Source organism: Microcaecilia unicolor, chromosome 4 (assembly GCF_901765095.1).
Source record: "Microcaecilia unicolor chromosome 4, aMicUni1.1, whole genome shotgun sequence".
NCBI classification, from domain to species: Eukaryota; Metazoa; Chordata; class Amphibia; order Gymnophiona; family Siphonopidae; genus Microcaecilia; species Microcaecilia unicolor.
In genome coordinates, this window is record NC_044034.1 from 2,104,442 (window position 1) to 2,119,978 (window position 15,537).

The 15,537-nt window shown below is 52.5% G+C and overlaps 1 protein-coding gene across 2 annotated transcripts in view; it reads right to left on the minus strand.

Moving 5' to 3' along the window:
• LOC115468238 (F-box/WD repeat-containing protein 7-like) overlaps positions 1-13,901 on the minus strand; it is an 88,976-nt gene extending 75,075 nt beyond the window's left edge. For both annotated transcript variants that reach the window (XM_030199776.1, XM_030199775.1), the window contains exon 1: positions 13,711-13,901. In XM_030199776.1, coding sequence (XP_030055636.1) covers positions 13,711-13,833 — 123 coding nt within the window. In that variant the 5' untranslated portion in view covers positions 13,834-13,901. The remainder of the gene's footprint in view (positions 1-13,710) is intronic.
• Positions 13,902-15,537: the final 1,636 nt, after the last annotated feature.

Here is a 15,537-nt window from a genome sequence, read left to right on the forward strand (position 1 = left end):
GGTTATCTAATCACAATTAGTTCTCAATAAAGACAAAGACATGACCGTGGAAGTTGGAGAGTTGGGAGAGGGAAAGGGGGATTAAAACATGGACGAGGATATGGGGGGCATAAAAAGTTAAAAGTTTGATGACGGTTAGTAGCAAGTGATTTACTTAGATATATTTGTATACTTGAGTTTCTGTACGAAAAGTGTTTTTTTTCCTTTTTTGCTGTGTCATCAATAAAAAATGTTGAAACAAAGACATAAGCCATAAGCTGTTGGTTTACAGAAAGTCTTTCCATTCCGTCTGTCTTGCTTCAGATGTTTGATTCCACTTTTCAACCAGTTGAATCGTTTAGATATCATTTTTGATTCACAGTTATCATTCACTTTTCAGATCTCTCATGTGTGCAAAACAGGTTTCTTTGTACTTCTCCAGCTCCGTGCAATTTGTCGCTATTTAGTTCCAAAATCTTTCACTGTTTACTTGTTGCCTTGCTCATTACAAGACTAGATTATTGCAATATCATTTATTTAGGTTGAACTCAAGCTTCTATTAAATAATTACAGTCCCTGCAGAATACGGCCACCGGTTATGTCATGCTCATCGTTTTGACCATGTACCACCATTGTTACAAAAATATCATTGGCTTCCGATTTCCCAACATGGAGGAATGGCCTAGTGGTTAGGGTGGTGGAGTTTGGTCCTGGGGAACTGAGTTCAATTCCCACTTCAGGCACAGGCAGCTCCTTGTGACTCTGGGCAAGTCACTTAACCCTCCATTGCCCCATGTAAGCCGCATTGAGCCTGCCATGAGTGGGAAAGCGCAGGGTACAAATGTAACAAAAATAAAATAGATGCTATTGGAGATTCTACATGGAATGTTGCTTCTATTGGAGATTCTACATGGACTGTTGCTATTCCACTAGCAACATTCCATGTAGAAGCCTGCGCGGCCACATTGGTGATCTGCAAGGGCTGACTTCTACATGGGGGAGGAGTGGCCTAGTGGTTAGGGTGGTGGATTTTGGTCCTGGGGAACTGAGGAACTGAGTTTGATTCCCACTTCAGGCACAGGCAGCTCCTTGTGACTCTGGGCAAGTCACTTAACCCTCCATTGCCCCATGTAAGCCACATTGAGCCTGCCATGAGTGGGAAAGCACAGGGTACAAATGTAACAAAAATAAAACAAACTATTGTTCCTTACATTCAAATCCCAAAGGATGAGCTTACCTCTTGCCTCTCATCTCTCACTGTTCCATACTCCCTATTCACCTTCTCCATTCAACAAATGACCATCATTTAGTTTTACCCAGACCTAAACTTGCATACTTAGGTTCCACCCACAGCATTGCTTTCCTTTTTGTTTCCCCTTTTCATTGGAATACCCTCCCGCTAGACATCTGTGAAGAATCCTCATTTAAGAATTTTAGATCAAAACTGAAGACCTGGTTGCACACTAATAATGCTTGTCCCCTAAACTGAATTACTGCGACTTATAGCAACTTTCCCCCTTTCTCCATTTTAATCCTTTTTCCTGTACCTTTTCATTTCTCCCTCCTTTTACCAGCTGTTCTCTCTCTCCCCCCCCAAATTCTCCTTCTTGCTCTTTCTGTATGTGTGTTTTACTGCTTTCCTGTCATATTTTGTAGTTGCTTTCCTTTCTCACAAATTTGTTTTAAGCCATTGTAAATTGCCGAGTACTGCTAGTCAATTATGGCAGTTCAGCAAATTTTAATAAACTGTAATCAGTGACCCAAACAGCTTAATAGGGAAAGCTGGGTTGTGATAATGCTCCAGTAAGCCAACAAATGGCTGGAAGACTGGTCGAAAACTTGGAAGATGTATACATTTTATACTTTTGAAGCACATCTAGGGTGCAAAATGCTGTTAATTATTAAGAGGACAAGAATCTTTAGGCAGGGTGAAAACATTCACAAACAAGTCTCCTAAACACTGGCGACTAAGATTCACCACATAAGAGTTGCCATACTGGGACAGATTGAAGATCCATCAAGCCCAGCATCCTGTTTCTTACAGTGGCTAATCCAGGTTACAAGTACCTGGCAAGAATCCAAAACAGTACAAAACATTTTATGCTGTTTACTGACTCAGGAGAAGTTGCTCCTGCCCAAGACTGCTCCCATCATGACTTATGAGATTCTAATATAAACCCTATGATCCCCCTTTCCAAGTTCAAAACCAATCCATAAGGATTATGTTTATTTTTAATTAAATTAATACACTGCAAACCATAATTTCAATATAAAAACTTATTGCAATATAGCTTTACGTGAATAGAATCCAGACGTCACCTCTCTCTAACCCTCCACTGCAGGGATCAGTGCAGCAGGAGGAAGATCAGGAGAAAGTGCACAGCAAAACTAAATCTACAAATACAGTGACCACCACAATGAAACAAAGTCAAAAACATAAAATACAATGGTTTGATTTATGATAAAACAAACACTACCTCACCTCCCCCAGCTCTAAAAAGAAGCAATACCAGAAATAAACAAAACAAAGAATAGACAGGGGTGTAACCAGCAGAAGAAAAGAGGTATTGATGCTCCTGTATGTCATCGGTGAGGCCCCACTTGGAGAACTGTGTTCAGTTTTGGAGGCCTTATCTTGTTAAGGATGTTAAAAGACTTGGTTCAGATAAAAGTGACAAAAATGGTAGGGGGTTTACATAGCAAGACGTACGTGGAGAGACTTGCAGACCCTGGAGGAAAGGAGAAACAGGAGCGATATGATACAAATATTTCAAAGGTATTAATCCGCAGAACTAGAGGGCATGAACTGAAGTTGAAAGTGGGACAAATCAGGAATAACATTGGGAAGTATTTTTTCACTGAGAGGCTGGTAGATACCTGGAATGCCCTCCCACGGGAGGTGGTAGAGATAAAATGAAAACTGTAAGGGAATTTAAAAATGTGTGGGACAAACACAAAGGAATCCTGTTTAGAAAGATCAGATCCAAAGAAGCTTAGGGGAGATTAGGTAGGAAAGCCAGTGCTGGGCAGACTTAGCCGAGATTGGATAACAGAGCCGGTGGTGGGAGGCGGGGATAGTGCTGGGCAGACTTGTACAGTCTGTGCCCTGAAAAAGACAGGTACAAATCAAGGTAAGGTATACACAAAAAAGTGGCACATTTCTTGGGCAGACTGGATGGACCGTGCAGGTCTTTTTTCTGCCGTCATCTACTATGTTACTATGTCTGTGCCCTACAAAACGCAGGGATAAATCAAGAACAGGGAGGTATACATATGAAGTATCACTTCATACCAAACGTAATGAGTTTATCTTATTGAGCAGACTAGATGGACTGTACTTGGTCTTTATCTGCCACCATTTACTATGTTACTATGTAAGAAAGCAAAGCAGAAGTGACACGTTTGGGAAGTTGCCAGGTGCCCTTGGCCTGGATTGGCCGCTTTCGTGGACAGGATGCTGGGCTCAATGGACCCTTGGTCTTTTCCCATTATGGCATTACTTATGTACTTTCAGATGACTTGAAAGCAACAAATCTACTAAAATGACCCACAGCACCCTTAGGTACATAAGCAGAAAGTGTTACAACAGGGGTAAGGAATTAAAACTTCCCATACAGGTCATTAGAGTCTTAAGTACCAAATTCAGGTCTGGAAGGCAGATCTTTATAAGGATAGTAAGGAGAGAGCAGTGGACCAGAAAAGGGCTGCTTAAACAGCATAAGTAAGCTCCATGAAGCAGATTGTATTCTACGATGCTCACAGCTGGATATGCTACAGAAGGAATTAAATAATAGTAATAACAGTGGTGACATGATACACTGTCTGGAAGAGAAACTGTACCAAGAAAGGCTTGAGGCAATCAAAATGATGATACTAGTGGAAGAGATGAGAAAGGGGAATACAACAGGTTTCCCTTCTCTCTCCACACACCCTTTAGCTCACAATTCTCACCCACCAGTTCCCAGCCCCTTCCCCCACTCTATTTGGGGTTAGCTTACACCCTTCCATTCACTGAGCTACAATAGATCTATCCAACAAATATAGATTGGAAACCCATAGATGTCACTTTTTTCTATATCCCCACATACTGTCACCTTTGTATCCCCCCTCCACGAATATCATAACCCCTAGCTCTCACCTTTCCACCTCCTCACAGCCCCAGTTCTAGATTTTCCTTCCCCTCACACCCAGTGACTCACATCTTTCACCTACTTCCCCCTCCCTACACAGTTCTCAGCTCTCGCCTCCCCTTCTTCCCCTTGTACCTGTAACCCCCAGGTCTCCCCTCCACCTCCCCCTCAGAGCCTGCAACCCCCAGCTCCCCCTCCTCCTCACACCATGCAACCCCACCTCTTTCCTCCCTTCCTCTCTCGCCTCCCTCATATCCAGCAACCCCCCAGCTCTCCCCTGTCACACCCAGCAACCCCAGCGCTCCTCCCCTCCTCCTGCTCACATGCCACAACTCTTCTCTCTCCCTCCACCACAACCCCCAGCTCTCCTCACCCCTCCACCTCACCCCCTGCAAACCCTACCTCACTCCTCTCCTGCTGCTGACAACCCCCTCTCCTCCTCACACCCCACCATTCCCCTCCTCAAACCCTGTAATTCCCTGCTCAATCTGCTCCTCTAGCTCACACCCCACCACCCCTAACTTAACCTTCACCACCCCCAGCATTCCCCTCCTCAAACCCTACAACCCCCAGTTCTCACCTCCCCCAATCCAAGCTCTTACCACCACCTCCCCCCTCTCCTTCTGCTCACACCCAGTAAACCCCAGCCCTCGCCTCCGCCTCACACTCCACCACCCCCACCACCCGAAGATAGGACCCGAAGTGGTAAACTGGATTAGGAACTGGTTGACGGGCAGACGCCAGAGGGTGGTGGTAAATGGAGTTCACTCGGAGGAGGGAAAGGTGAGTAGTGGAGTGCCTCAGGGATCGGTGCTGGGGCCCATTCTGTTCAATATATTTGTGAGTGACATTGCCGAAGAGTTACAAGGTAAAGTTTGCCTTTTTGCGGATGACACCAAGATTTGCAACAGAGTGGACACCCCGGAGGGAGTGGAAAACATGAAAAAAGATCTGAAGAAGCTGGAAAAATGGTCTAACGTTTGGCAATTAAAATTCAATGCGAAGAAATGCAAAGTGATGCACTTAGGGAGTAGAAATCCAAGGGAGGCGTATGTGTTAGGTGGGGAGAGCCTGATAGACACGGACGGGGAGAGGGATCTTGGGGTGATAGTATCTGAGGACCTGAAGGCGATGAAACAGTGCGACAAGGCGGTGGCCGTAGCGAGAAGGTTGCTAGGCTGTATAGAGAGAGGTGTGACCAGCAGAAAAAAGGAGGTTTTAATGCCCCTGTTATAAGACGTTGGTGAGGCCCCACCTGGAGTATTGTGTTCAGTTTTGGAGGCCGTACCTTGCGAAGGATGTTAAAAAATGGAAGCGGTGCAAAGAAAAGCTACGAGGATGGTATGGGATTTGCGTTCCAAGACGTATGAAGAGAGGCTTGCTGACCTGAACATGTATACTCTGGAGGGAAGGAGGAACAGGGGTGATATGATACAGACGTTCAAATATTGAAAGGTATTAATCCGCAAACGAATCTTTTCCGGAGATGGGAAGGCGGTAGAACGAGAGGACATGAAATGAGATTGAAGGGGGGCAGACTCAGGAACGATGTCAGGAAGTATTTCTTCACGGAGAGGGTGGTGAACGCTTGGAATGCCCTCCCGCGGGAGGTGGTGGAGATGAAAACGGTAACGGAATTCAAGCATGCGTGGGACAGGCATAAAGGAATCCTGTGCAGAAGGAATGGATCCACAGAAGCTTAACTGAAATTGGGTGGCAGGGGGAAGAGGGGTTGGTGGTTGAGAGGCTAGGATGGGGGAGGGCAGACTTTTTATACGGGGTCTGTGCCGGAGCCGGTGATGGGAGGAGGGACTGGTGGTTGGGAGATGGGAAATACTGCTGCACAGATTTATACGGCTGTGCCCTGGAAAAGACAGGTACAAATCAGGGTAAGGTATACACATATGAGTTTATCGTGGGCAGACTAGATGGACCGTGCAGGTCTTTTTCTGCCGTCATCTACTATGTTACTATATGTTACTATATTCCCCTCCTCAAAACCCTAGAACCCCCAGTTCTCACCTCCCCCACCCCCAACTTCCCCTTCTCCTCCCCACAGTTCTCACCTCCCCCACCCCCAACTTCCCCTTCTCCCCACACCTCCCACCACCTCTAGCATTCCCCTCCACATACCACCTCCCCCTCCTCACACCCCCTAATCCAAGCTCTTACCACCACCTCCCCCCTCTCCTTCTGCTCACACCCAGTAAACCCCAGCCCTCGCCTCCTCCTCACACTCCACACCACCCCCAGCATTCCCCTCCTCAAACCCTACAACCCCCAGTTCTCACCTCCTCCACCCCAACTTCCCTTCTCCCCACACCTCCCACAACCTCCAGCATTCCCCTCCACATACCACCTCCCCCTCCTCACACGCCCTCATCCAAGCTCTTACCACCACCTCCCCCCTCTCCTTCTGCTCACACCCAGTAAACCCCAGCCCTCGCCTCCTCCTCATACTCCACCACCCCCAGCATTCCCCTCCTCAAACCCTAGAACCCCTAGTTCTCACACTCCACCACCTCCCCCTCCTCACACCACCTAATCCAAGCTCTCACCTTTCCTTCTGCTCACACCCAGTAAACCCCAGCCCTCGCCTCCTCCTCATACTCCACCACCCCCAGCATTCCCCTCCTCAAACCCTAGAACCCCTAGTTCTCACACTCCACCACCTCCCCCTCCTCACACCACCTAATCCAAGCTCTCACCTTTCCTTCTGCTCACACCCAGTAAACCCCAGCCCTTGCCTCCTCCTCACACTCCACCACCCCCAGCATTCCCCTCCTCAAACCCTAGAACCCCCAGTTCTCACCTCCCCCACCCTCAACTTCCCCTTCTCCTCCCCACAGTTCTCACCTCCCCCACCCCCAACTTTCCCTTCTCCCCACACACCCCCAGTTCTCACCTCCCAGCACCTCCAGCATTCCCCTGCACATACCACCTCCCCCTCCTCACACCCCCCTAATCCAAGCTCTTACCACCACCTCCCCCCTCTCCTTCTGCTCACACCCAGTAAACCCCAGCCCTCGCCTCCTCCTCACACTCCACACCCCCAGCATTCCCCTCCTCAAACCCTAGAACCCCCAGTTCTCACCTCCCCCACCCCCAACTTCCCCTTCTCCTCCCCACAGTTCTCACCTCCCCCACCCCCAACTTCCCCTTCTCCACACACCTCCCACCACCTCCAGCATTCCCCTCCACATACCACCTCCCCCTCCCTCACACCCCCTAATCCAAGCTCTTACCACCACCTCCCCCCTCTCCTTCTGCTCACACCCAGTAAACCCCAGCCCTCGCCTCCGCCTCACACTCCACCACCCCCAGCATTCCCCTCCTCAACCCTAGAACCCCTAGTTCTCACACCACCACCTCCCCCTCCTCACACCACCTAATCCAAGCTCTCACCTTTCCTTCTGCTCACACCCAGTAAACCCCAGCCCTCGCCTCCTCCTCATACTCCACCACCCCCAGCATTCCCCTCCTCAAACCCTAGAACCCCTAGTTCTCACACTCCACCACCTCCCCCTCCTCACACCACCTAATCCAAGCTCTCACCTTTCCTTCTGCTCACACCCAGTAAACCCCAGCCCTTGCCTCCTCCTCACACTCCACCACCCCCAGCATTCCCCTCCTCAAACCCTAGAACCCCCAGTTCTCACCTCCCCCACCCCCAACTTCCCCTTCTCCTCCCCACAGTTCTCACCTCCCAGCACCCTCCAGCATTCCCCTGCACATACCACCTCCCCCTCCTCACACCCCCTAATCCAAGCTCTTACCACCACCTCCCCCCTCTCCTTCTGCTCACACCCAGTAAACCCCAGGCCTCGCCTCCTCCTCACACTCCACCACCCCCAGCATTCCCCTCCTCAAACCCTAGAACCCCCCAGTTCTCACCTCCCTCACCCCCAACTTCCCCTTCTCCACACACCTCCAGCATTCCCCTCCACATACCACCTCCCCCACCCCCAACTTCCCCTTCTCCACCACCTCCAGCATTCCCCTCCACATACCACCTCCCCCTCCTCACACCCCCTAATCCAAGCTCTTACCACCACCTCCCCCCTCTCCTTCTGCTCACACCCAGTAAACCCCAGCCCTCGCCTCCGCCTCACACTCCACCACCCCCAGCATTCCCCTCCTCAACCCCTAGAACCCCCAGTTCCCACCTCCCCCACCCCCAACTTCCCCTTCTCCTCCCCACAGTTCTCACCTCCCCCACCCCCAACTTCCCCTTCTCCTCCCCACAGATCTCACCTCCCCCACCCCAGCTTTCCCTTCTCCCACACCTCCCACCACCTCCAGCATTCCCCTCCACATACCACCTCCCCCTCCTCACACCCCCTAATCCAAGCTCTCACCTTTCCTTCTGCTCACACCCAGTAAACCCCAGCCCTCGCCTCCTCCTCCTCAAACCCTAGAACCCCTAGTTCTCACACTCCACCACCTCCCCCTCCTCACACCACCTAATCCAAGCTCTCACCTTTCCTTCTGCTCACACCCCAGTAAACCCCAGCCCTCGCCTCCTCCTCCTCAAACCCTAGAACCCCTAGTTCTCACACTCCACCACCTCCCCCTCCTCACACCACCTAATCCAAGCTCTCACCTTTCCTTCTGCTCACACCCAGTAAACCCCAGCCCTCGCCTCCTCCTCCTCAAACCCTAGAACCCCTAGTTCTCACACTCACCACCTCCCCCTCCTCACACCACCTAATCCAAGCTCTCACCTTTCCTTCTGCTCACACCCAGTAAACCCCAGCCCTCGCCTCCTCCTCACACTCCACCACCCCCAGCATTCCCCTCCTCAAACCCTAGAACCCCTAGTTCTCACACTCCACCACCTCCCCCCTCCTCACACCCCCTAATCCAAGCTCTTACCTTTCCTTCTGCTCACACCCAGTAAACCCCAGCCCTTGCCTCCTCCTCACACTCCACCACCCCCAGCATTCCCCTCCTCAAACCCTAGAACCCCCAGTTCTCACCTCCCCCACCCCCACTTCCCTTCTCCTCCCCACAGTTCTCACCTCCCACCACCTCCCCCTCCTCACACCCCCTAATCCAAGCTCTTACCTTTCCTTCTGCTCACACCCAGTAAACCCCAGCCCTCGCCTCCGCCTCACACTCCACCACCCCCAGCATTCCCCTCCTCAAACCCTAGAACCCCCAGTTCCCACCTCCCCCACCCCCAACTTCCCCTTCTCCTCCCCACAGTTCTCACCTCCCCCACCCCCAACTTCCCCTTCTCCTCCCCACAGTTCTCACCTCCCCCACCCCAGCTTTCCTTCTCCCCACACCTCCCACCACCTCCAGCATTCCCCTCCACATACCACCTCCCCCTCCTCACACCCCCTAATCCAAGCTCTTACCTTTCCTTCTGCTCACACCCAGTAAACCCCAGCCCTCGCCTCCTCCTCCTCAAACCCTAGAACCCCTAGTTCTCACACTCCACCACCTCCCCCTCCTCACACCACCTAATCCAAGCTCTCACCTTTCCTTCTGCTCACACCCAGTAAACCCCAGCCCTCGCCTCCTCCTCATACTCCACCACCCCCAGCATTCCCCTCCTCAAACCCTAGAACCCCTAGTTCTCACACTCCACCACCTCCCCCTCCTCACACCACCTAATCCAAGCTCTCACCTTTCCTTCTGCTCACACCCAGTAAACCCCAGCCCTCGCCTCCTCCTCCTCAAACCCTAGAACCCCTAGTTCTCACACTCCACCACCTCCCCCTCCTCACACCACCTAATCCAAGCTCTCACCTTTCCTTCTGCTCACACCCAGTAAACCCCAGCCCTCGCCTCCTCCTCCTCAAACCCTAGAACCCCTAGTTCTCACACTCCACCACCTCCCCCTCCTCACACCACCTAATCCAAGCTCTCACCTTTCCTTCTGCTCACACCCAGTAAACCCCAGCCCTCGCCTCCTCCTCACACTCCACCACCCCCAGCATTCCCCTCCTCAAACCCTAGAACCCCTAGTTCTCACACTCCACCACCTCCCCCTCCTCACACCCCCTAATCCAAGCTCTTACCTTTCCTTCTGCTCACACCCAGTAAACCCCAGCCCTCGCCTCCTCCTCCTCAAACCCTAGAACCCCTAGTTCTCACACTCCACCACCTCCCCCTCCTCACACCACCTAATCCAAGCTCTCACCTTTCCTTCTGCTCACACCCAGTAAACCCCAGCCCTCGCCTCCTCCTCATACTCCACCACCCCCAGCATTCCCCTCCTCAAACCCTAGAACCCCTAGTTCTCACACTCCACCACCTCCCCCTCCTCACACCACCTAATCCAAGCTCTCACCTTTCCTTCTGCTCACACCCAGTAAACCCCAGCCCTCGCCTCCTCCTCCTCAAACCCTAGAACCCCTAGTTCTCACACCCCACCACCTCCCCCTCCTCACACCACCTAATCCAAGCTCTCACCTTTCCTTCTGCTCACACCCAGTAAACCCCAGCCCTCGCCTCCTCCTCCTCAAACCCTAGAACCCCTAGTTCTCACACTCCACCACCTCCCCCTCCTCACACCACCTAATCCAAGCTCTCACCTTTCCTTCTGCTCACACCCAGTAAACCCCAGCCCTCGCCTCCTCCTCACACTCCACCACCCCCAGCATTCCCCTCCTCAAACCCTAGAACCCCTAGTTCTCACACTCCACCACCTCCCCCTCCTCACACCCCCTAATCCAAGCTCTTACCTTTCCTTCTGCTCACACCCAGTAAACCCCAGCCCTCGCCTCCTCCTCATACTCCACCACCCCCAGCATTCCCCTCCTCAAACCCTAGAACCCCTAGTTCTCACACTCCACCACCTCCCCCTCCTCACACCACCTAATCCAAGCTCTCACCTTTCCTTCTGCTCACACCCAGTAAACCCCAGCCCTCGCCTCCTCCTCCTCAAACCCTAGAACCCCTAGTTCTCACACTCCACCACCTCCCCCCTCCTCACACCACCTAATCCAAGCTCTCACCTTTCCTTCTGCTCACACCCAGTAAACCCCAGCCCTCGCCTCCTCCTCCTCAAACCCTAGAACCCCTAGTTCTCACACTCCACCACCTCCCCCTCCTCACACCACCTAATCCAAGCTCTCACCTTTCCTTCTGCTCACACCCAGTAAACCCCAGCCCTCGCCTCCTCCTCACACTCCACCACCCCCAGCATTCCCCTCCTCAAACCCTAGAACCCCTAGTTCTCACACTCCACCACCTCCCCCTCCTCACACCCCCTAATCCAAGCTCTTACCTTTCCTTCTGCTCACACCAGTAAACCCCAGCCCTTGCCTCCTCCTCACACTCCACCACCCCCAGCATTCCCCTCCTCAAACCCTAGAACCCCCAGTTCTCACCTCCCCCACCCCCAACTTCCCCTTCTCCTCCCCACAGTTCTCACCTCCCACCACCTCCCCTCCTCACCCCCCCTAATCCAAGCTCTTACCTTTCCTTCTGCTCACACCCAGTAAACCCCAGCCCTCGCCTCCGCCTCACACTCCACCACCCCCAGCATTCCCTCCTCAAACCCTAGAACCCCCAGTTCCCACCTCCCCCACCCCCAACTTCCCCTTCTCCTCCCCACAGTTCTCACCTCCCCCACCCCCAACTTCCCCTTCTCCTCCCCACAGATCTCACCTCCCCCACCCCAGCTTTCCCTTCTCCCCACACCTCCCACCACCTCCAGCATTCCCCTCCACATACCACCTCCCCCTCCTCACACCCCCTAATCCAAGCTCTTACCTTTCCTTCTGCTCACACCCAGTAAACCCCAGCCCTTGCCTCCTCCTCACACCTCCACCACCCCAGCATTCCCCTCCTCAAACCCTAGAACCCCCAGTTCTCACCTCCCCCACCCCCAACTTCCCCTTCTCCTCCCCACAGTTCTCACCTCCCCCACCCAAGCTTTCCCTTCTCCCCACACCTCCCACCACCTCTAGCATTCCCCTCCACATACCACCTCCCCCTCCTCACACCCCTAAGCCAAGCACTCACCTTTCCTTCTGCTCACACCCAGTAAACCCCAGCCCTTGCCTCCTCCTCACACTCCACCACCCCCAGCATTCCCCTCCTCAAACCCTAGAACCCCCAGTTCTCACCTCCCCCACCCCTAACTTCCCCTTCTCCTCCCCACAGTTCTCACCTCCCCCACCCCCAACTTTCCCTTCTCCCCACACACCCCCAGTTCTCACCTCCCAGCACCTCCAGCATTCCCCTGCACATACCACCTCCCCCTCCTCACACCCCCTAATCCAAGCTCTTACCACCACCTCCCCCCTCTCCTTCTGCTCACACCCAGTAAACCCCAGCCCTTGCCTCCTCCTCACACTCCACCACCCCCAGCATTCCCCTCCTCAAACCCTAGAACCCCCAGTTCTCACCTCCCCCACCCCCAACTTCCCCTTCTCCTCCCCACAGTTCTCACCTCCCACCACCCTCCCCCTCCTCACACCCCCTAATCCAAGCTCTCACCTTTCCTTCTGCTCACACCCAGTAAACCCCAGCCCTCGCCTCCTCCTCATACTCCACCACCCCCAGCATTCCCCTCCTCAAACCCTAGAACCCCTAGTTCTCACACTCCACCACCTCCCCCTCCTCACACCACCTAATCCAAGCTCTCACCTCTCCTTCTGCTCACACCCAGTAAACCCCAGCCCTCGCCTCCTCCTCACACTCCACCACCCCCAGCATTCCCCTCCTCAAACCCTAGAACCCCTAGTTCTCACACTCCACCACCTCCCCCTCCTCACACCACCTAATCCAAGCTCTCACCTCTCCTTCTGCTCACACCCCAGTAAACCCCAGCCCTCGCCTCCTCCTCACACTCCACCACCCCCAGCATTCCCCTCCTCAAACCCTAGAACCCCTAGTTCTCACACTCCACCACCTCCCCCTCCTCACACCACCTAATCCAAGCTCTCACCTCTCCTTCTGCTCACACCCAGTAAACCCCAGCCCTCGCCTCCTCCTCACACTCCACCACCCCCAGCATTCCCCTCCTCAAACCCTAGAACCCCTAGTTCTCACACTCCACCACCTCCCCCTCCTCACACCCCCTAATCCAAGCTCTCACCTCTCCTTCTGCTCACACCCAGTAAACCCCAGCCCTCGCCTCCTCCTCACACTCCACCACCCCCAGCATTCCCCTCCTCAAACCCTAGAACCCCTAGTTCTCACACTCCACCACCTCCCCCTCCTCACACCACCTAATCCAAGCTCTCACCTCTCCTTCTGCTCACACCCAGTAAACCCCAGCCCTCGCCTCCTCCTCACACTCCACCACCCCCAGCATTCCCCTCCTCAAACCCTAGAACCCTAGTTCTCACACTCCACCACCTCCCCCTCCTCACACCACCTAATCCAAGCTCTCACCTCTCCTTCTGCTCACACCCAGTAAACCCCAGCCCTCGCCTCCTCCTCACACTCCACCACCCCCAGCATTCCCCTCCTCAAACCCTAGAACCCCTAGTTCTCACACTCCACCACCTCCCCCTCCTCACACCACCTAATCCAAGCTCTCGCCTCTCCTTCTGCTCACACCCCAGCTCTGCTCTCCTCCGCCTCGCAACCTCCAGCTCTCCCTGTCCATCCCTGGAGCGTAAATGCGGACACTCACCTCCCTTTTCCGCACTATGGCTCGCGCTCTTCTCCGGCCAATTCCGCTGAGCGCCGCCTCCAGCTCCTTCACTCCCGCCCGGTTAATGTCCACCCTGGGCTCGGGGCCCTCCTGCTCCGCCATCCCTCACCGGCCACGACCCCGGAGCCCGCAGGCAGGAAACACAGCGGCGGCGGCCTTCAGCCTGCACTGCGCAGGCGCCCAGGTGGCCGGAGCTTCCGGTAGCTGCACGCCAAAGTGCATAACTTCCGCTAGGGACGCTCCCGGTGCGTCACTTCCGTCTTCTGGCAGGCAAAAGCCCAAGGAGGTTACATTGAAAAGCCGGAGACGGCGTGACGTCAGAACGTTGAAGCCGGCTTAGCCCCGCCTCCTCGGCGCAATGATGGGCCTCCGAGCTCCGACGCCGCGTTCACCCAAAACAAAGCGCCAAAGACACCTATGAGCTGCTCTGCCCACGTTGTCGTTCTTTAGTGTTTAGTTGCATTTTTAAATATAATATGAAATAGAACAAACATCTAGCAAGATATGCAATAGTATAAGACAGTTATAAGAATAGTTACCAATATTAAGTACAAGAAGCAGCAGATTTCAAGTAGGCACCAAAGGACTTCCAAATTCCTCTTTTTTTTCAACGAGGGATGTGTAAACCAATAGGCTTCTTCATATTTCTTAAACAGAATAACCCAGTTCCACTAAATGTACACTGTAAGATTACTGTAATGGATAATACAAAAGTCACATAAAGCTTTGCCTGCAGATGTAAGATCAGTTACTAAGGCTGATGATTCCCATATTAGGTGTTCTTGAAAGATTTTGATTTGCAAAAGTTCTTTCCACCAGATGTCTGACCAAAATATAGTAAAATCTGAGCATTCACAGGTGTAAATTCATAATTTACAGACCAACATAAATCTGAAGAAGTAGATTCACAAAGCTTAGCTTTGCTTGGTGTCCACAAGGAGAGATGATGCAGGAAAAACAAGGATTAGGAGATGGATGAGGACAGCGTGCTCCTCCTGGGACTTTTGACCAAACCAATTTCTAAAGATGAACAGATAAATTATTTTGAACAAAGTTCCCAAACTTTTCATATTTTGTATTGACTCTAGGTGCAACTAAACAGTATTTGGTGATTGAAACGCTCCATTGCTGTCATTTACCAATCTTATTAAAGTTCCAATTGATGGATTTAAGAGCATTTAACAACTGAGCCCATTGTAGAAAACTGAGAATTTGAAAGATGAAAATCATTCTGTGGCTGAGTGAAAGTTTTAAGAGCACCATTATGAATGAGCTGGCTTAGAGAACAAATTCCACAATGCTGCCATTTCAGCCAATTAATTTTTTTTCCCATATCATCATGCTGATCAATCCATAGACTGGTGGGTTGTGTCCATCTACCAGCACGCAGGTGGAGATAGAGAGCAAACTTTTGCCTCCCTATATGTGGTCATGTGCTGCCGGAAACTCCTCAGTATGTTCTCTATCTCAGCAGGTGGTGGTAACACACAGCAGCAGCTCTGGCTAGGTCTCTAAGCCTAATCTTTAGGTTTTGTTGAGTACCTGGGGTTGAGGGCTCTTCTTGAGCAAGTGCAAACCTGGTGGTGCCAGGTCCCTCCTTTCTCCCCGCTCCCGCTGGCTCCGTTTAAAGAAAAAAATTTTGAACGTCCTTTAAGGGCGTTTATTTCAACGTTTATATCAGCGTTTATTGCAGCTGCTCACTGGAACACCAGTTCGTTACAGCTCGGAGCGAGGAGTAGGTAAACTGAATTAGGAACTGATTGACGGACAGACGCCAGAGGGTGGTGGTGAATGGAATTCGCTCGG